The sequence below is a fragment of the Microtus oregoni genome, unplaced genomic scaffold, assembly GCF_018167655.1.
Source record: "Microtus oregoni isolate MIOR12 unplaced genomic scaffold, Mior012 000032F_ref0000030, whole genome shotgun sequence".
NCBI classification, from domain to species: domain Eukaryota; kingdom Metazoa; phylum Chordata; class Mammalia; order Rodentia; family Cricetidae; genus Microtus; species Microtus oregoni.
Genome location: NW_024543091.1, coordinates 19,631,055 through 19,651,452, shown reverse-complemented (window position 1 = coordinate 19,651,452; position 20,398 = coordinate 19,631,055). Strand labels below are relative to the sequence as shown.

Genomic DNA, 20,398 nt, shown 5'->3' with positions numbered 1-20,398 from the left:
TTTCCAGGAGACATATTAACTAGGGTCCCTTGCTCTTCAGTCATTTGTCCACAGAACTGAAACTGCTCTTTGATTTTCATCATCCCTCCATCTTGCTGCTGTCTCTATCTGCTTTCTCTCTCTCCCCTGGCCCCCATCTCCTCTCCCCTTCCCTCCATCTGAGGAACAAACCCAGGCCTTGCACATGACAGGCAGGTGTACTGTCAATGAGTTATACTTCCCTTCTCCACACGCAGCATTTCAATTTCTCCGTCTTGCTTATTTCATTTACACGTCTTCAGGTTCATCCATGTTATCAAACGGGCAGGGTCTCCTTAAAGGCTGATTCCTATTTTCTCATACATATACCAAAACCCTATTTTCTTACGTAAAATTGAAGCTGCCTGAACCAGCAATTCCAACAGAAGAGTCCCTGGTGTGACAATACACTGAGAATGGGTAGGGAAGCTGCTACTGCTGGGGACAATGTTTACTGTCCCCACATGTCCCAGAATTGCCACCAAAGGGGCAACAGCCACCTCCACACTGGCTTTAAATCACCTGAAGAGCAAAGAGGATTGTTATAGCTTACATTTGCTGACAAGAATGTGCCCAATTCACGAGGAGTGAAGGCTGAAAGGGGACACACAGAGATGTGAAGTGTCCCCCTGGCAGAGGCTACAGGAGCCTGAAGTGGCAGGAACGGAGCAGTACCACCAAAAGGACACAGAAAACCAGCTTCATTTTCACTTCAGTCTTTACAGTTGAGTCACCAAATAACAACAACAGCATCATTAGCTGGTGTCCTAGACACTGCAGAGTGTGGTCCCTGGATCAGCAGCATCAGCACCAGCTAGGAACCTGCTAGGTACGTCAACTTTCAGCCTCCCCAGGACCTGCTAAGGGGCTCGAGCTCAGTGGCATATGCCAGCAAGCCCTGGTTCTGAGCGAGGCAGAGGCACCACAAGCCCTGGGCAGCCAGCTCAAATTACAAACCAAAAGACTTGGACTTGACTCCAGATTTCAAGATCAAAATGTCTGTGTGGCTGAGAGCGCTGGGTAAGCTCTGGTGGCTTGCGGCAAGACCACGGCTTGAAGGAAGTCCTGGGTGAGCTGGGAATGCCTGGAGCGGCCACAAAAAGTAACCATCTTAAGATGAGGGTGAGAAAGGCACATGGGCCCATCTGCAACCATAGCCCGAGACATTTATAAATAGCAGAAACTTGTGTCTCATAGTCCTGCAGCCCAGGGCATGTGACACCAAGGTGACCCTATGTTCAGTCATCTGGAGAGGGTTGCGCCCTACAGAGTGGAGGGACACTGAGTCCTCATCCAGGTGATGAATATACTAGCTTGATACCTCATCTTTACAAGGGTCCTGACAGTATCCTGAGGTCCCATCTACATGATCTTGATGGCCTCGCAGCATCCTAAAGACCCCTCTTGTTAAGTCTAGCATGTGGGCAATCCCTGAAGTGTGGAAGGGACCCATTAATCATAGCAGCCTGGAAGAAGTGCAGGAATTGGGTCTGAAGATTTATTTTACCCTCGCAGTGGTTCTGCGATCCCAAACTAGTCCAAACACCCTTGTACAGCCAGCCCAGGCAGCCCAGGCCACTGCCCAGGAACTCAAGAGTCAGCACAGGGCTGGATTAATCCAGGTCTTGCTGGTTTGCTGTGTTCTTGAGTTGGAATGTCATAAGGCAGGGAAGCAGGGCCTGGAGGCTGCAAGGAACAGACATGGAAAAAAGGTGTCACTAGTCCTCATTTAACCACCCTGAGAGGAGAGCTCTGGGCTGTGAGACCCACAAATAGGTATAAGCAACAGGGAAACACTCATGCAGACAAGTGTCTCTTAGCACAGTTTACTCTTAATGCAGTGGGACAGAGATGGTGAGGTGCCGAGGGCAGGCCACAGACGAAGAAAAGCCCAGGTTGGAAGGTCTCCTGCACGATCAGTCTGAAAGCAAAGATTCCACAAAAGCACACCAGCTGGGGAGGGGGAAGTACTGTTTGAACTGGCACCAGCTTAAAAACTGATTCGGGCCTCCTACTGTGCCGAGAGCTTTGCTTGTTGACAATAGAATTACCTAGAGTTTGTGGGGGAAATTTTCCAAGTTCACTTGGAATTCTTTCGGAACCCAGATTCATCTCTGGGATTGCTTTGTTCTCTTGGTAAATACTTGACTGGAAGGACAGCCCAGGGAGCAGAGGCGCCAGTAGCCATGGTCAGAGGCTTCCTCTGCCTGTTTCCTGCCTGCCCGCCCTCCACCAAGAGACACTACCTTCACACAGACACACAGAACCTTTGGGGCTGGTGTGAACACCTAGTAACCTACTCTATCTCCACCCTGTGTGAGGAGGACAGGTTCCCACCTCAGAGCCAGACTACAGCAACTATCTTTTGAAACGTGATGCTAATTGGGAAATACTTCATACCATAAAAAGCTTATTCTCCGTTATTTATATGCCTGTGTGGTGGTTTGAATAGGTAAAACCCCCATAGACTCATGTATTTAAATGCTTTGCCCAGAGGAAGTGGCGCGATTAGGAGGTGTGGCCTTATGGAGTAGATGTGGTCTCCTTGGAGAAAGTGTGTCACCATGAAGGCAGGCTTTGAGGTCTTAGAAGCTCAAGTATGGCCACTGGGACACAGACTCCTGCTGCCTGCAGATCAAGATACAGAACTCTCAGATGATTTTCCAGCTCCATGTCTGCCTGCATGCCTCCATGTTCTACCATGATGATCTTGGACTAAACCTCTGAAACTGTAAGCCAGCCCCAATTAAATGTTTTCTTTTATAAGAGTTCCCATGGTCATGGTGTTTCTTCACAGCAATAGAAACCGTAACTAAGAAAACCTGTCATGAAGAAGTCCATGTTAACGGTACCATGTTTGATTTATTGAGTGTTTGTGTATGTAACTGTGTCACATGCAAAGGTATGTCCCGTTCTATCACTCTGTGCCCTATTGCCTTGATAGTAAGTGTCTCTAAACAAACCTGGGGCAAGAATGGCAGCCTATAGGTATACTCCTGTCTCAGGGAGCCACAAGGTAGCTGGGGATTTGAACTCAGGTCCTTGTGCTTGTGCAGCAAAAATCCTTACGCACTGAGCTCCTCCTTTTAAGACAGGGTCTCATGTAGCCCAAGCTAGCCTTAAGCTCACTAGGTAGCCAAGAATGACCCTTTCTGAGTCCCGAGTTTACAGGCGCATGCCATCAAACCTGGTTCCTTCTTGACATCTCTAATAGGAGCTACTTTTTTGGAGTTAGTTCTCACAAATATTTTAACATATTCTATGCTCCCTGTAGCTATGAATAATAACATACTCGTTTTTTTCCTTGTGGGTGTGTTTTTAAACACAAGAGGCAAATTCTGGGATGTATTGCTTCCTCTAAGAAGTCACTGGTGTTTTCAAGCATTCTGAAATGTGACACTCCGTGCCTTTTCTATTTTCAAGATCACTTGAGGCTAGAGAGATGGCTCAGCAGTAAGGCACTTTCTGCTCTTGCATAGGACTGGGGTTCGAGTCCCAGCACCTGAATGGCAGCTCACAGCCATCTGTAACTCCAGTTCCTGGGGGTTCTAATGTCCTCTTCTGGCCCTCCTCAGCTACCGTGCTGGGATAAACATATACACAAACAAGCAAAATATCCACACACACAAAATAAGAACAAATATGCTATGAAAAAACATTTGCTTATAGTCATAAACATTTTGTAGCTGAGAATGTCCTCGACCCCTGGTCCCCCTCCTCCATCTCTAAGGGTCTGGGATGCAAGGAGTCTATGCTCCTAGACAAGCACTACCACACGAGCTAAAGCCCTAGTCTCCATGTTCTGGAATTTTGCCAATGCTGGGGACCGAACATCAGGCTCTTACACATCAGCACCCCCTCAATAATTTGGTTATGAACAATTTTAGACACTTGAAGATGTTGAAGATTCACATAGTGAGCACTTCACACACTCGTCTCCTAGTGTTACCGCCATTCAAGTTCTACCTATAACAAGTTCCACCTATAACAAGTTCCACCTATAACAAGTTCCACCTATAACAGATGACCTAATGTCTCAGGCTCATCAGTAACTCTCGTCTTCACCAACACTAAAGGCCTATGGGAGGCTTTCACTCAACACTCCTTCACATTTTCCACGGGCTTCTAAGGCTCATGGAGGGAGTCGTGATTACAATGTTTTGCGTTGCTGCTGATTTAGGAGTTATTTCTTCTTTAAACTGGCCTGGGTTGTGTCAGTCTCTCTCAGCAGCTTCAGCTCCGGGACCATAGTCTCCCCGCCTTACTAGAAACAGTTCACACTCAGACCACCCTACAGTTAATGCAACAGAGACGATGTTGTGTTAACAGCACTGACCGCTCCATCATGAGGTCTGGAGCTCAGATCTCAGCACTTCCATCAGGTGGCTGACAAGATCCTGGGATCCCAACTCCAAAAGATGGACCTCTTTATCTGGCCTCGCTTTCACCCACATATAGCATAGAAGCATGCACAGACATATAATTATCAAAAATAAAATTTAAAGAGCAGACAAGGTAGACTTAAGGAATCATCAAAAAATTAGTATGTGGTGTCTTTTTGTCTTCTCTACACTGCTGCAACTTCATAAATAAATATGCCAGTCTTCGGGAAATTAAAGGACAACGCTGTTATTTTGTTTTTAAAGCTTTACCAAACAGCCATGAAAAACATACATACAAATAAATAACATTATATGGACCGAGCAGGCTATATTTAGGAATATGTGTGGGTGGAATGTGAGTTCTGATGATTTTATTCAGGTGTCAGGCTTCTGTGGACCATGTCTTTATCTACTGTGTCATCTTGCTGGCCCATTTTCTACTTCTTTCCTTTCTTTCCGCCTCCCTCCTTTCTTGAGACAGGGTCTTGCTATGTAATATAGGCTTGCCTAAAACTTGTTAAGTGGTCCAGGCTGACCTCCAACTTGCAACCTTACCTCTCCCCGCCCCAAGACATGGTTTCTCTGTGTACAAGTCCTGACTGGACTTGAACTCACAGAGATCCACCTGCCTCTGCCTGCTGAATGCTGGGATAAAAGGTGTGGACCGCCACCACCTGGCTCTACCGTGCAGACTTGTAGGGATGATCCTAAGTGCTGGGATTCCAGGCACGTCCCAGCATGCCTAGCACTGATTTCTGTTATTCTAAATCAGAATCTTTGCTAATGTGGTGCTGAGTCTAGAAATCACTGAAAAGCTTGCGGGAGAATCAGAAGACACTTTCAGGAAAATGTCCCGAGTGTGCTGATATTAAACACAAGTGCTAGAAAAAAAAAACTTTTTAAAAATCATAATATTATGCGCACTTCTTCACATCTTGTTCACCTATTACATGGCTGAAATTCCCAGTGGCTCTGTTCATCTTGCTCTTACAAGTTCAGTTTGCAAACTCTTAATTGTTTAGGTGAAAAGCAGGGAGGAAGGCTACATGGAACAAAAGAAAAAAAAAGTACAAGAGAGAGACAGAGAGAGAGAGAGAGAAGAGAGAGAGAGAGAGAGAGAGAGAACGTGTGTGTTAGTTACCAGGTCTCCTAACGCAAGTCTAGTCAGTCTCCAGGAATAACCTAAGCAAAACTAGCATCCAACATTCAATCTACAAATCAGAAGTGTGGCCCTGAAGGTTTGCTTTAATTAAGAGGGGGGCTCACCTCCTCAGCAATCTTCACCAATACAGTGGAAACAAGAACATGCACAATTAAGTATCTACAGTAAATGAAAAAGCTTCATTACCTAGACTAGATCTGGTCTAATTAAAAAGTAAATCAAATGCAAGAGAAGAAATAATTGCTACCAGGCATAACAAGTTTGTTTTAATTTAGAATCTGAGCAAGGGGACACAAACTATTGAGAGATGCAGGCTTCACCTAGGAAAAGAAAGTCCTAAGCAATACAACTACCTAGCATCAGCTGTTAGATGGTCGGATGGCCAAGACATTTTGGTTGGTGTGAGCATGCAGCTGACAACAGGACCAGTCTGCAGTGACATCTGTCAGACCAGCGCCAGACTGACTGCTGTACAAATGGCTATCAACAAGGGAAAGGAACACCTGTCACAATCTGGGTGACAGAACACACGACATCAAGGAGGCTAACAAGGCTGTAGTTAGGAAAGCCTAAAGCGAGTGACGTACTTGACTTACAGTGTCTTTGTCGCCTTAATCTGCCCTCCACTTTCTCCTGTTCATTTGCGGTCACTGTGGAAGCAGAGGTCAGCTGAGAGACTGACCGAGTGTGAGGGTTGAATTTGTGAATGTGAAATCCATGAAAAGAACACAAGCATGGTGCCCTTAGCAAGGCACATAGTGTCACAGAACAGAAGGACACATTTCCCCAGGGATCCTACAGAAGGCAGCCAGTCCAGCCGTGGAGAACAGGGCCCAGAGGAGCACTTGGCCAGACAACTTATCTGGGAAATAGGGACTATCATAACAGGAACTGTTCAAGGCCACCTCAGACTCAAGTTTGCTGAATGCATATTATAGCATAAAGCCTCACATTGCAAAAGCTCCTGGGGTTCATTAACTCAACCTAATGTTGTAGTGTCTTTTCTTTAACAGCACAGTTCGGACCACATAGCAAGGTGTGCTATCTGACATTGCCAGAGCTCAGGAGAAAAGCTGGGCTTTCTTTCTTTTTTTCTCAAGGGCACAGGCTGCTTCCAACCTTCTACCAAAGTGAACATGAAGGTCCAAAATGCTTGCCTTACCCTCACCCCTCAAGCCACCCCCAGCACTACAGATGACCCACTGAAGACATCTTGAGATGGCCAAATCTTCCTCTGGTGGAATTTACATAAGCTTCCCACCCCACCTCCCTCCAGGTTATAATTCTAGGTGACCTGGACACTGATGAGAATGGTAGATTACTTTTATCCTCATCTGAATGCATCATACTAATGGAATTAGAGTGGGAAAAGGAGAGGGAGGACAACAGATAAAGAACAGCATCAAAGGAAGCAATGCATAAAGCCCCTAGGAAAATTCAGATCCACACCAAGACAAAGGCAACCTCAGGCAAGCGGCAGCCTGCCCAGTAGGGTGTTTTCAAGAGGGTGAAGCCAAGGGCCCCTGTTCTGCATGGCCACAGTGAATCTGTAAAGTCACCTTTCTTATATAGGCACCAGAGTACAGAGGTAGAGAAAAGAAACCACCCCATCCTTCTAGAAAAGAGAGACAAGGCCATGACCAAGAATCCATGTGTACACTGTGCTCCCAAAGCAACCAAGAACTGTTAAGATTCTAATAAAGAATTCAAACCTAGGCTAGAGAGTTGGCTTAGCCATTATCCTGTTTGGGGTTCCATCATCTTAAAAGAGCTGGGTGTGGGAACCAACTGGCCAGGTATCACAGACTCTCCAGCAAAGAAAGAATCATCTATCGTGGGGATGAAGAATGGGTAATACTGACAGTCACGAGTCTGTATTTTTACATATCTTACTCTACCAACAACATCTGCATTTTGGGTCCCAAACTCAGCTGAATGAAAGTCAATTCATATAACCAATTGGGACAAGGAGGTACCTCTTGGGTTCCCCCTCAAAAGTAAACAGGGGGAAAGAGGGGGAGAAAAATAATAGAGGAGCACTTACTCTAAGAATCCAGGCTTGTGTTTATGCTCCACGTGAGGTCCAAACTGTATCTGGGCTTGAAATCCACCAAACTCACACGCCTTCTCGAAGGAGACAGGGTGAGAGCCATTCAGGATGTCATCCCGAGCCTGAAACACATGAAGAAGGAAGGGATTCAGGGGCCTCACTTTTCCAAGTGACATATTCCTGACTCAGGACAGGTACTGCAGACAAGCAGCCACAGTGACTAGTGGGGAAGGCAGAAACAAGGCTCAAAGAAAGGAAGGTTTTGTGTTCCCCTGTCAAAGTGAACAACAGCACGACAGGTACCTGGATTATCAAGAGACAATTAAAGAAATAAATCAACCTCACTGGTAATGTAGGAAGGCAGACGAGACTGTGAAAATGGAAGAGACAATGGAATCATGTGAAATGCCCGGATTTATATGGGTTGATTTGCTTCACCTGAGCCTAGGTCATAAAACCAGCAAGAAAAATATCTACAAAGAGGTAAAACCATGGGATCTACTAAGAAAGACAGACAGACAGATATGTACTCCCATATCCAGACAAGAGACCAGTCTGAGGACATAAAGGGCCCAGCCATGCAAGATTTTACATGAAAGCTCTGCTCCCAGCTCTCCTGGATCACACTGGCTGGTCCTACTTATCCCTCACCTTTCTGTCTTCCTTACTCTAGCTCCAAGACCCAGAACACTCTGAGATAGGTGCTCTCGGCTATTACCCTGGGCTCTAAATGTGGAAAGTTTCTCCTAACTGCCCTGCTAGCTCCCTTCCTTTCTGCCTTCCAGCACCATTCAATACCAGTCTTTCTTCTGCAGAAGTCAGCAAACAGTAAGTATCTCAGACCTTCAGAGGACTCGGTCTGTCTTACAACTACCTACCCACTTCTGCGAGTTAATCCAAGAGGAGACACAGAAAACAGACAAACAGTTATGCAATGGGTGAGGGGATCTGCCGATATAGAATGCTTACATAAATGTATTATTTACTTTCAACACTGGCGGAGGGCAGGGCTACAGTTTGCAGGTCTTGCACCGTTTCTAAGGGCAGACAAGCAGGTAAAATGAAGGACAGAGGAATTTGAGGTGGAAAGAAATTCTAAAGAAACATGGGTGGTATTTTCCTTGAGTCAAAAGAAGCCCCCAGTCAAACTAGTGCAAAGCCCATACCACATATGCCAAGGGATCAAAACTCAGGCGTTAAACGATTGTCTGAGCTTAAATAATGAGTTAACAAAGACAAAGGAGGTGACTGAGCAGACGGCTCAGAGCTAATGAGAAGTACTGTTTTCTGGCCAATATTCCTTTGTAGTCTGAGATGTTAGCTTGTGAAATAAGATCAGTTAAATGAATCCAACTGTCTCCCAGGGTTGGTCTGGGGACAACGATGGCCACTAGGTCCTAAACCCAAGAAGCCCCAGAGAGGACCAGAGAGGCCCTCCTCTGGATAACTAGCCAATTATCCCCAATGCTAATTCCCACCAGAGACTGAAGAACAGCACCTCTGGACTCAATCGAGATTCTGTCCACTGTGTGGGAACTGGAGATGGGCACCTTCTCGCCACAAGACCATGCAGAAGTCTCCTGCAGTTCACTTAAGGCTTTAGTGTGTTTTCGGTTGCTGTAATAAAATGCTGACAAAGGCGGCTTAAGGGAGAAAGAGTTTATCTGGCTCACAATTCTAGGTTACAGTTCACAGTTCGCCATTCTAGGTTGTTTTTGTCCGCCATCGTGGGAAAGTGGAGCAGTTGTCACTTGAAGCAGCTTCCCACTTTATATCCAGTCAAGAGTAGAGAGGCAATGCTAGCTCTGACTGTGGACTTTCTCTCTCTTATTGAATCAAGACTCTGCTGCCTAGGGAAAGGTGCTGCCCACAGCAGGTGAGTCTTTCTACCTTAATTAACATAACTAAGACATGCCCACAAGTAAACCTAAGCTAGACACCAGCTCATTGAGAATCCCTTCCCAGGTGACTCCAGATGATGTCAGGTTGACAATGAATACTAGCCTTCACACCCGTCTGTTGTCTGACCAGGAAATACCATACCTGAACATAAAGCAAGTTCAACTGCACCGGGTCTCTGGAATCCACATTCTGATCAGAGTAAAAGAACTTCCGCCGAAGAAGCAATGTTTCATTTTCATCCACGCCTTGCTCTCTGAACGTCCGGCTGTGATCTAGCCAATTTACTGCAGCATGAGACAGACAGATGGACAGGGTTTACTACTCATTGCAGCAGCCTGCCGTGGAAGTAGATTTCCATAAATGCTGATGGTTGCTTACGAATACCTCTTAACTTGTGAGATGACTGAAACCTACAATATGCAAACCCCCAGCCATTCACAAAGTTAGCTACTGTACTTCAGTGCATTGGTGAACCGGCGAAGTGGGGGTGAGCGAACAGAGAAATCAGTGTTTGCACTAAGAAACCAAGCAGTATTGTATGAGAGTGTCTGGACTCTGGGTCCTCAGGGGTTGGTTGTGGTTGGGAAGAAGGCTATGGGACGGTCCTAGGAAACCTGCTAGAAGAAAGTGGGTTCTACAATCTGACCCCACTTCCTGACGATACAATGTGAGCAGAAAGCCCCCTCTTGCTACCTCCATGCCTTCCCTGCCAAGATGGAAGGCATTCCCTTGAACTGTGCAACCCAAACTTTCCATTTCCTTAATATCTGTTTTTCTTTTGTTGATTATATTTTATTTATTTAGTGTGTGTGAGGGTGTGTGTGTGGCTATGTTGTGGAATACACACACACACACACACACACACACACACACACACACACACACACGGGAACCGACTGTCTCTTCAAACCATACAGGCCCCAGGCTTCAGACTCAGATCATCAGGCTTGTCAGCAAGTGCCTTTACCCATTGAGCCACCTCGCCTACACTTAAATATCTTCTTGTCGGGTTGGTCACAGCAACGAGACAAATAACACAATATGTCAGTTTTCCCTGAAATCAAGAGAAGTCACTTCAATCTTATCTAGTGAGATGGTTTAGGACACCCTGGATAGAACAAGTTTCTCTGATCTCCGATAGGAAATAGAAAGAAAATGAAAGTCATGAGGTGGCGTAGAGACTCAAAACCAAGAGCTAGAGGTGGTATCTGCTGCTGTGGGCCAGCTTGAATCTAACCTCATCCTAAAAACCCTGTCCTCACATGGTGGTTCACGGGAATCAGCCATTCCCCTGCTCACTCCCTGAGGCCCCTGTGCCCTCTACTCCTCTCCCTCTCCTCCCCTGCCCACACCCCAAGCTCACTGGGCTAAGTATTTATCAGTCTCACCAAATGCTAAGCAACTCTGGCAGAAGAAACCTGTCTGACAGATCTCCTCTCCTACAGCCACCTGGGAGGGCACTGCGCACACATTAATAAATCCTCGGATTTGTCTACTAACAGCTTCTGGAAAGAAGTCTGTAACTGGAAATTTAATGAGGTAGAAAGAGAAGGGAACCGAGGAGGGCTCAGAGGAAATGGCAGGCCCACCAAAGATCAATAAACATTATGAAAGTGATGATGTCATCCCCGAGCTGCAGCAGGAGCAAGGCTGGAAGGGAAGGAGGCCAGGTGACGGACTAAGCTCCACCGGGGGAGGGCGGGCAGCACTGGGCACACGGCAGGGCTTTGGGTGCATGCAAGGACATCTGCTGCTGTTGTACACGTTATCCATGTGGCTGTGGGAGTGACATTGCTGTGACAGACCAATTGCACTGATCTTAATCGCTAAGGAAATAATGTATCTAGGCCTGAACTGCAGACTATTAGCATCTTTCTCAAGGACAGCCAGAAATAACTTTCTGATAGAGGCACCCCGCTGAAGGAGCACTATTTACCACTCTAGCCCACACTCCTGAGCAAACCTCCAGGGCTAAGGGATTCAGAGGGGCACAAATGATCAACATAAGAAAGGCTATTATCACACACACACACACACATACACACACACACACACACACACACACACTCACTCATACTCCATGCATGCACAAACCGCAAGGGAAAACTAAGAGAGCTCGAGAGGGAGCTTGCTTAGTTATTGCATATGCTATTCTGGCACATTTAAATCACAATACACTAATTAGACTTTTAGCACTATAGTGGGAAATCATGAACACAATTTATATATTTGATATGAAGAAGTTCTTTTTAGATGTCAAAGATTATTAAAGCCACGTTACTACTTTTCACCATCTTTTAGTGAGACAAACCAAAACATGTACAGATTTAAAAAAAAAAACAAAACCAACAACAACAACAACAAAAAAACCCAAAGTGGCTCTCAGGATGTGGATGGTGGCAGGGATTCAGGCTCTGAGGGACTGTGTACCTGAGCCACCAGTCTCCCCATCCAAGACTTACAGTCATCATCCGTGTGGAGTTTGGCCTTCAGCTTCTCCATTTTCCGCTCATCTCGTAACAACGTCCTGTCTTTTTTGAGTGTGCCTGTCCCTTCCTCTTTCTTTTCTTCAATGGTTTCTTGGATTAAAGAGTATTCTTCATAATTTGTTATTCCTAATAACAGAAATTGGGTCATAACTATACATCACTAAATTGCTACCAACTTCTACTTAGGGCCCAGGGTGCTGCAAAGGGTCCATGTTATCAAAACACAGGAAGGGGCCTTCCTCATTTGAGGGCCAGGGTGGTCACATGCTACACAGTTCCAGTCCAAACAAAGGCTCTGAGGGCTGGGAAGCCATAGTCAAGGTGTTAAGTACAATTTTCTCTACAAGTATACTTGTCTACACACTCTTTCCTCTCTTTCTCTCTGTCTCTGCCCTTCTCTGAGACTATGACACCTGTGTTTCTGCCCCCCTCCCCCCCCCCCGAGGCTAAACCTAAAACATAAAAGAAAAGCATCTATCATTGAGCCACATCTGAACTACTCCAGTAACATACATTTATTTATTTATTTATGCAGTTACTTATTTGGAGAACTAGTCTCACAATGTGGGCCTGGAACTCCCTATATAGACCATGGTGGCCATGAAATCACAAAGACCTGTCTGCCCTGCCTCCTGCTTGCAGGGATTAAAAGTGTCTACTACCTTGCCCTGCCTCCATTAAATTTGAGAAACAAAAGCAAGATAGAATAAGGCAGGACCCTGTCAAACAAGAAGTGTGTGGATGAACTGGGCCCTTCCCTGAAGGGAAACCCAAGATAGAGAAGATTCCTTTCACCCAGCATTTGAAGGGCTTCATTGAAGTTGTTCTCTGGAGAGACTGACAGAAGCAACAGGAAGTAAGTCTGTGAGACTCACATTAGCTGTTACCATGAGAATTCAAGAGATAATTGTAATCAGTGGGGAAGGGTGAATCACACGATCAAAAATCATTTTCACTGAGAAACTCCTTTTTGTTTTCTGCAAAGAGAAATAAAAGCTCCCAACCACGGTTCAGCGAGAAGTTTTATACCAGCTGGAGGCCAGGCAAATGGAGAGACTGGACAGAACTTTCTGGGGTGTGGGCGGAACTCAGCCTGTGAGTACTGCAGGGGAGGGCGTGGCCACGGCAGCAGGGGAGGGTGTGGCCACGGCAACAGTGGAGGGGAGAGCTGAGGTGCTCACCTATCCGGCTGCAGATGGTGACCAGGAGCTCTCCAACTGTCTTAGAGTCGTCCACCATCACCGTCTTCACAGCGCCATCCAGCATGCGGATTTTCTGAGGCCTCTGTTTCTTCTTGTACTCCAAGATATCCTAGACACAAGCAGCACACGCCCCACACACTGAGTGAAAAAAACACGACAGCACAGGACACAAGCGGCAACGTCCACACACTGAGTGGAAAAACACGACAGCACGGGACACTTTTCTTCGGAAGCCAAGCACCCAGAAGATGCCTCCATCTTCCTTTGTGCAAAACTTTCCCGAAAGCCTTCCTAAGCATGCACGGGGGGCGCTGCAGTGACTAGCACACCTAATTCCGAGAGCTAAGTAACGACTTTCATGAGGATTACAAAAACCTCTCGTAATAAGATGGTCCTTCAAAAGGGAATACTTGAGGCTCACAATGACTGAAAACCACTCTCTCTGAAGAGAAGATGGCTGTGCGCTCCAGCGGCTGCGAAAGAGCAGCACTCATGAGACTCAGGAGAGGGCCATACTTCAAACAGCGGCATCGGAGTCGGCAGCCATGTTTTGCCACCAGAAACAACTCTTACTACCCCCACACAAGGTGAACGTTTCTTTTTCAAATGTTACTTCAGAACGTTTGCTATATATATTTACTGTGTACGTAGTCTACATAATGAAAGACATAAATAACATCCCCAGAAAGCTTCAGAGAAGGTGCCTATCGAAGCAAGAATAGTCTAACAACTGCACGATAACATGACAATGGTAAAATAAAACAAAGGATGAGGTGGGGTTACTTCAAAATAGGAGACCCCGTTTTCATTTTAATTCTTAGAAACAGAAACACACACAGATGGGGAGAGCAAGTACCATAGACTAACTGAACATTCCACCCTGGCTTTTTGGAATCCTGATCAGTCTGACAAGCCCGCTTCATTGGGCACACAAAACCCCAGGATCCTGGAGGTGTGAGGAGGAGGGGGGAGAAGAGAGACAGCGCTAAGTGTCTTTTTCTTCATCACTTAAACTACAGGGTAACTTTTGTCACTGCCACTGAGAGCTAATAAATAACTGCATCTCCAGTTGATGGTGTCCCCCCACCCCCCCCACACACACACAAAACAAAACACCTCTGCTTTCCCTCGAATCTACTCAAGGAAGATAATGTATCTAGTATCTCACAGCCGCTACCAAGCCCAACTCTGCTCAGCTCAGCATACTAACCTCGAACTATTTCAATACCTCTGTGGGATTCCAGGCATTTGAGATGGCTAGAACCTGCTCTCCACCTGTGAAGACAGTCCCACAGGTTCTTTGCATGGGAGTTGTTCATAAGAAGCCCTTGGATTAGAACATTGCTACAGTGGGTTTTCATAGTTGGTTTCCCAGCAGCAAAGCAATGAGAAAAATAGGACCAGTGGACCAGCAAGATGAAGCCGTGGGGAAAGGTGCTTGGTACCAAGACTGTTCAGTTATGGAAGGAAAGAACCAACTCTTGAAAGTTGTTTTCTGGCGTCTTCATGCATGCCATGAAACATACAAATTCACATACACAGACATACAATAAGGAAATTATTTTAAAAAAAATTAATGATGGGGCTCAGGAGACAGCCCAGTGGTTAAGAACACTGAGTGCTCTTCCAGAAGACCAAGGTTAGATTCTCAGCACCCACATGGCAGCTCACAGTAGTCTGTAACTCCAATTTCAGGGGATCCAACGCCCTCTTCTGGATTTCAAGTGTACTGGTCAAGAAAGTAGTACATAGCCTCACATGCAATTAAATCACCCAAACATCTAAAAATAGATTTTAAAAAAATAAAAGGAAAAGAAAATAGGGCCAACAACATACCCCATTCCGCAGCATGTAGTAATCCAGTGTCCGTCCTGCTTCTAGCCAAATTCCTTTCCTGGGGTCTTCATCAGAGAGAAAGAGCCCGTAGTCAGAGGCTGCAAAGTAAACAGAGAGAGAAAAAAGGGGCCATGTGGGAACAACGCTATCACTGGCTCAAGCACACCGACTCAGCAAGGAAAAGAGGCTGTCCATCACCAGAAAGACCTGCTTCTTACCAAGAGCAAAAGAGTATCCTCAACCCCGGGGAAGCAGGGGCCTCCCTGCAGAATCAAAGGTCACCGCAAGGTCCATGCATACGAACCATTGGACTAGAGGTGTGTCTGCAGTTTAAGAGAATCATGTGGTTCCTGGTTTCTAAGTCTCATTTAGCCAGGTACTCACAGCCTTGAAAAAATGGAGGCAGTAACCACCTAAGACCAGAGCCACTGAGGCAGAGCAAGAAAGATGGGCATAGCAAAAGAGCATGTTATAAGGAGCTGGAGAGATGACTCGGTGGTCAAGACAACACGCTGCTCTTTCGGAGGACCTGGGCTCACTTCCCAGTACCCACACGGCAGCACACAACTGTCTATAACTCCGGCACCCTCACACAGACATATATGTAGGCAGAACACCAATGCACATAAAGTAAAAAATAAAAAGAATTAAAAGGAACATGTTATAAAAGATTGGTGGTAAATGCTCTGCAATCTTAGCTGATGTGGGAAGTCCTTCTGTGTATGAGTTGCTTTTTTATTCGTTGATGAATAATGCTGCCAATGGCTTAGCAGAGTAAAACCAGTCAGGAAATCCAAACAGAGATATATAGAGAGAGCAGGCTGAGTCATGGAGACGCCATGTAGCTGCCGAAGGATAAAGATGCCAGAAACTTACTGATAAGCCACAGCCTCATGGCAATACATAGATTAATAGAATTGGGTTAATCTAAGATTTAAGAGCTAGCTAGAAATATGCCAGAGTCATCGGCAAAACAGTTTTGTACTTAACATAGGATCCCATGTGGGATTGAACGGCTGCAGGAGGGACAGAAACCTCTGTTTACACTTAGCCTTAGGGAAATTGGGTTAGGAAGATTGAGTAATTAAAGGCCAGCCTGGGCTATATGATGAGAAACTTGCAACAAAACAGAATTTAAGAAAAAAAACGAACAAGATATTTAGAACTTCCTTATGGGATAAAGTCTCTGTCACCAAATATCACAAAATAAAGAAAACAGTTGGAGAATTAAACTTAGCATCTTTTATAAAGGCCTCTTAGTCCAATGTGGGGAGTTCAAGAGGCCTGGAGGCAAGAGAGCAGAACAGTCATTTCTCACCTGGACTTCTCTCTTCCTAGTGTGTGAAGTGGGGATGGGTGCACATGCATGTCTCTGAGGGTCAGAGGTCACGGTGCACATGCATGCCTCTGAAGGCCTGAGGTCACGGTGCACATGCATGCCTCTGAAGGCCTGAGGTCACGGGTGCACATGTATGTCTCTGAAGGCCTGAGGTTACAGGTGCACATGCATGTCTCTGAAGGCCTGAGGTCACGGGTGCACATGCATGCCTTTGAGGGTCAGAGGTCAACTTCAGGTATCATTCCTCAGGGTGCCATTTCCCTTGTTCATTGAGACAGGGTCTCTCATTGGCCTGCTGTTTGCTGATAGCGAGGTTGGCTGGTCATTAGCCCCTAGAGATTCTCCTTCTTCCTCTTTACCAGTGATGGTATTTCAAGTCCATGAAGGTTTTGGAGATCAAACTCAGACCCTAAAACTTATGCAGCAAGCCCTTTACTGACTGAGCCATCTTCCCAGCCCATCTTTTCCTTAATGTAACTGAAGAAGTCTTAGAGTCTTCCAGAGGGGTCAGGGCTTCTACAGCACCTCAGGAAAATGATTTTTGGGTCTTCAGAGGCCTCCGCCAGCACTTGTATTAATTCAGCACAAAGAAAAGTTCTAATAGTGTCAGAAGATGATAAAAAAAGAACTGAAGAGTACCGGCGAGATCGGACAAGCGAATTTTAAAGTCAGATAGGGACTATCCACAAATTTTATTTCCATTTAATTTAATATAACTCAGCAAACTGAATATCATGAACAGCGCCCTCTCCTGGACTCTGTGCGTGTAAGCACCGACACACGCACAAGCCCACATGCCGATGTACACACATAATTAAAAATAAAATATTTTTTAAAAATTGAGGTAAAATTCATGAAGCTCCTTCAGAGGGCCTGTGCAGTAGGACCTACACTCAGGGCTGAGGTTACAGGACTCAGCATGTACCAGGCAAGTATGTCATTCTTTATTCAACTAGTTCAGTGGCACATCAAAAAATGGTTTGCAAACTACAGGGCAGCACCCGAGAAGGGCCGAGACAGCAGACATATCTACATTGAATACTCAGGGTCAATGTTAATGTGGCCATTGACAATGAAAGCCTTGTTCTTGCCAGGAAGTACTATAAGAAGGCATTTGATTCAAAATTCGGATTTTCCCTCCAGAAGACAGAGTCTTACTGTGTAGTACAGGTTAGCCTAGAACTGAAGTGGCTATGTAGATTAGGCTGGCCTTAAATCAGAAATACCAGCCTCAAGAGTGCAGGGATTAAAGGGGTGGGCCTCCATGCTTGGTTTAAAACAGAGATGTCTTATACGTGTCTATGTGTGTCCTTTTAGCTACAGAGTGAAGGGCTATCCAGGCACATTCTCGGGTACCAAGGAATAACCATGACCTACCTTGTCCAGTCTGTGCCTCGGGCACGCGCTCCCGAATGACTCGACAGGCATCGTAGACGGCCGTAGACGGCTCAAACTGCATGGTCTTCACCACATTGCAGTGACGGACACAGATCTTTAAGGAGAGCGCCACCATTTTCATAGATGACTTGATGGGTTTCGCTCAGAGTGTCTAGAAAACACAAGGAGACAAGCGCTGATGTATACAATCATTACGTAGCCGCAGGGAAGACTAAAGAGCTCAATTCCTACCCCAACGGTCCCACTCTAAAGTCATTCACAATCCGGTCAGAACTGGTCTGAGTGGCATGTATGGTAATGTGTTCGCATTCCTTATGTGAGAAATGTCATCATAAACTCCTCCGCGAGCAGCAGCAATGATCGTCAAAAATTAGTTCCAAACTGAGAGCAGCAGCAATGATCGTCAAAAATTAGTTCCAAACTGAACGAAGGCGCTACAGCTTGTGCAGGGGACGGACTGCCAACAGGACAGAGGAGTTGGAAATGGCTGACGCTTTGCACCACCACGTCAAGGTTTCAAAGCCATCTGTAAGACCATTTCCAACGCTCTCTCTGCAGGCATATTTAAGGCGATCGGACCACTTTCAGTCAACAGCCTTTGGGCTCTAGAGATGAATGGGCAGTCTTGCTGTGCTGTAGAGTTTCCCAGACCCCCAAGATGTCCCAGCATAGTTCAGGGGTAGAAGTTAGTGGGGAAGGCCAGGGGGGTTTAATATCATCACGGATCCTTTCATCAGATATAGCAGAGAGGAAGCCATGGCTAATCTTTTCTAGTCCCTGGGGAAAAAATTTTAAGCGTCCTTGTAGTGGTAAAACAGGGGCGGAGAAAGAGGTGTCAGCGACAAAATACGAAAACTCAATGGAAGGCTGGACCAGATCACAGATCAGATGGGGTGAAGGGTGAGGAGAACCAGGAGTCCAACAGTTTGACCTTCTCTGTCAACTCAGGTAACACCGTTTAGTAGAGTGACGGCCAAAACTGAAGTGGGTCGCAGGGTCAGGAGCGCGAGGGAGGAGAGGGCTGGCTCCAAGGGTACCAACACATCTCCTAGGGGGGCAGAGCAACAGGCAGAAGTTTTCCATCTCATGTGGATAAACTTCAATCCAAAAATGTGCCGCCTGTTGTATCAGGAAGACATCCACATGTGGGGTCTGCCTCCTAATGGTTCCAGGTATCTACATGCCCTCCATTACAGTACAGCATCTCAGTTCTGGGCCCTGTCCACACAGCTGCCTCTCAGTCTGTTAGAGAGGAGAAGATGGGCAGGTGTTGGTAGATGGGGCAATGAGGTGGAGCCTGCTGTCTGGGTTCAGTCCCAGGGCCAAGAGGGCCGTGGGCTTCTGTGCCAATCACTTTCCTGCTTCCAACCTTCAGACAGCAGGAAGAAATCGATACCCGTGGCCAGTTTTCCCCATCAGTTTTTCATGCCTTCTTCTCCTAGCACATCAGGAGGAAAGGCATAGAATTCAGGCAGCTCTCTCAGCACAGGACAGACGCTCAAAAGAATGAAGACCAGCAGAGGTCATGAGAGACATGTTCTGAACTATTCAATCACCTAGAACAACCACCGTAAAGAGCATGGCCATCGCTACCTAGAAGCACATTGCTCAAGAAAGCCTTCCTCAAACAGATGGGCCGTGTTCATAGGCCCAAGACGGGAGCGTCCAGCATGGTTTTCTTATTCCTAGCTCTGTATTTTACTGTGATCCAGCTTTCCCCCAAATGAACAAGACTAACAGTTTACGGGACTGAGTGCATGTGGGTGCACATGGTATGTATGCGTGTATGTATCCACGTGTGTTTATGTGTGTGGAAGCCAAGGACAACCTTGGGCACCTTCCTTTATGGTTTCTCACTTAAATGTTTGGAGACAGGCTTCTTTATTGGACCCAGAGGCCATCAATTCAGTTAGACTGTGATGTGGGAGTGTCATATATCAATCTGTTGATTTCATTGGTTAAGCAATAAAGAAACTGCTTGGCTGGCCCTCATAGGTTAAAACATAGGTGGGAGGAGTAAACAGAACAGAATGCTGGGAGGAAGAGGAAGTGAGCTCAGACTCGACAGCTCTGCTCTGGAGCAGAGACGCCATGCTCCCATCTCCAGGGCGGACACGAGAGCTCTGCTCTCTGAGGCACACACGATGAAGCTCCGACCCAGGATGGACGTAGGCTAGAATCTTCCCAGTAAGACTGGTGCTCACAGATTATTAGAGATGGGTTGATCGGGATATCAGAATTAGCCAGTAAGGGCTAGAGTTAAAGGGCCAAGCAGTGTTTAAATGAATACAATTTGTGTGTTGTTATTTCGGGGCATAAGCTAGCCAGGCGACGGGGGGTGCTGGGGACGCAGCCCAGCTGCACCTATCACTACAAGACTGGATGGGCAGTGAGCCAGGGACCATCCTGTCCCTGCCTGCCTAGAACTAGGACGAAAGGCATGTGCTTCTATGCCTGCCTTTTCACATGGGTGCTAGAGATCTGAAGTCAAATCCACACCATTTCATGGCTAGCCACTTCCCCAGCCCCTGCACAGGAATATTTAAAAAATGCAATGTATGGACATAAAGAAATGCATCCTAGACCAGATTTTATTACCAGGCAAGATGACCACTCACAT

General features: G+C 46.2%; 1 protein-coding gene across 3 annotated transcripts in view; it reads right to left on the bottom strand.

Moving 5' to 3' along the window:
* The window catches only part of Tln2 (talin 2), a 418,592-nt gene that overhangs the window by 162,835 nt on the left and 235,359 nt on the right, over positions 1 to 20,398 (bottom strand). For all 3 annotated transcript variants that reach the window (XM_041679349.1, XM_041679351.1, XM_041679350.1), the window contains 6 exons: positions 17,758 to 17,929; positions 15,042 to 15,139; positions 13,185 to 13,314; positions 11,977 to 12,129; positions 9,656 to 9,798; positions 7,607 to 7,734 (listed from right to left, as the gene is read on the bottom strand). In XM_041679349.1, coding sequence (XP_041535283.1) covers positions 7,607 to 7,734; positions 9,656 to 9,798; positions 11,977 to 12,129; positions 13,185 to 13,314; positions 15,042 to 15,139; positions 17,758 to 17,899 — 794 coding nt within the window. In that variant the 5' untranslated portion in view covers positions 17,900 to 17,929. The remainder of the gene's footprint in view (positions 1 to 7,606; positions 7,735 to 9,655; positions 9,799 to 11,976; positions 12,130 to 13,184; positions 13,315 to 15,041; positions 15,140 to 17,757; positions 17,930 to 20,398) is intronic.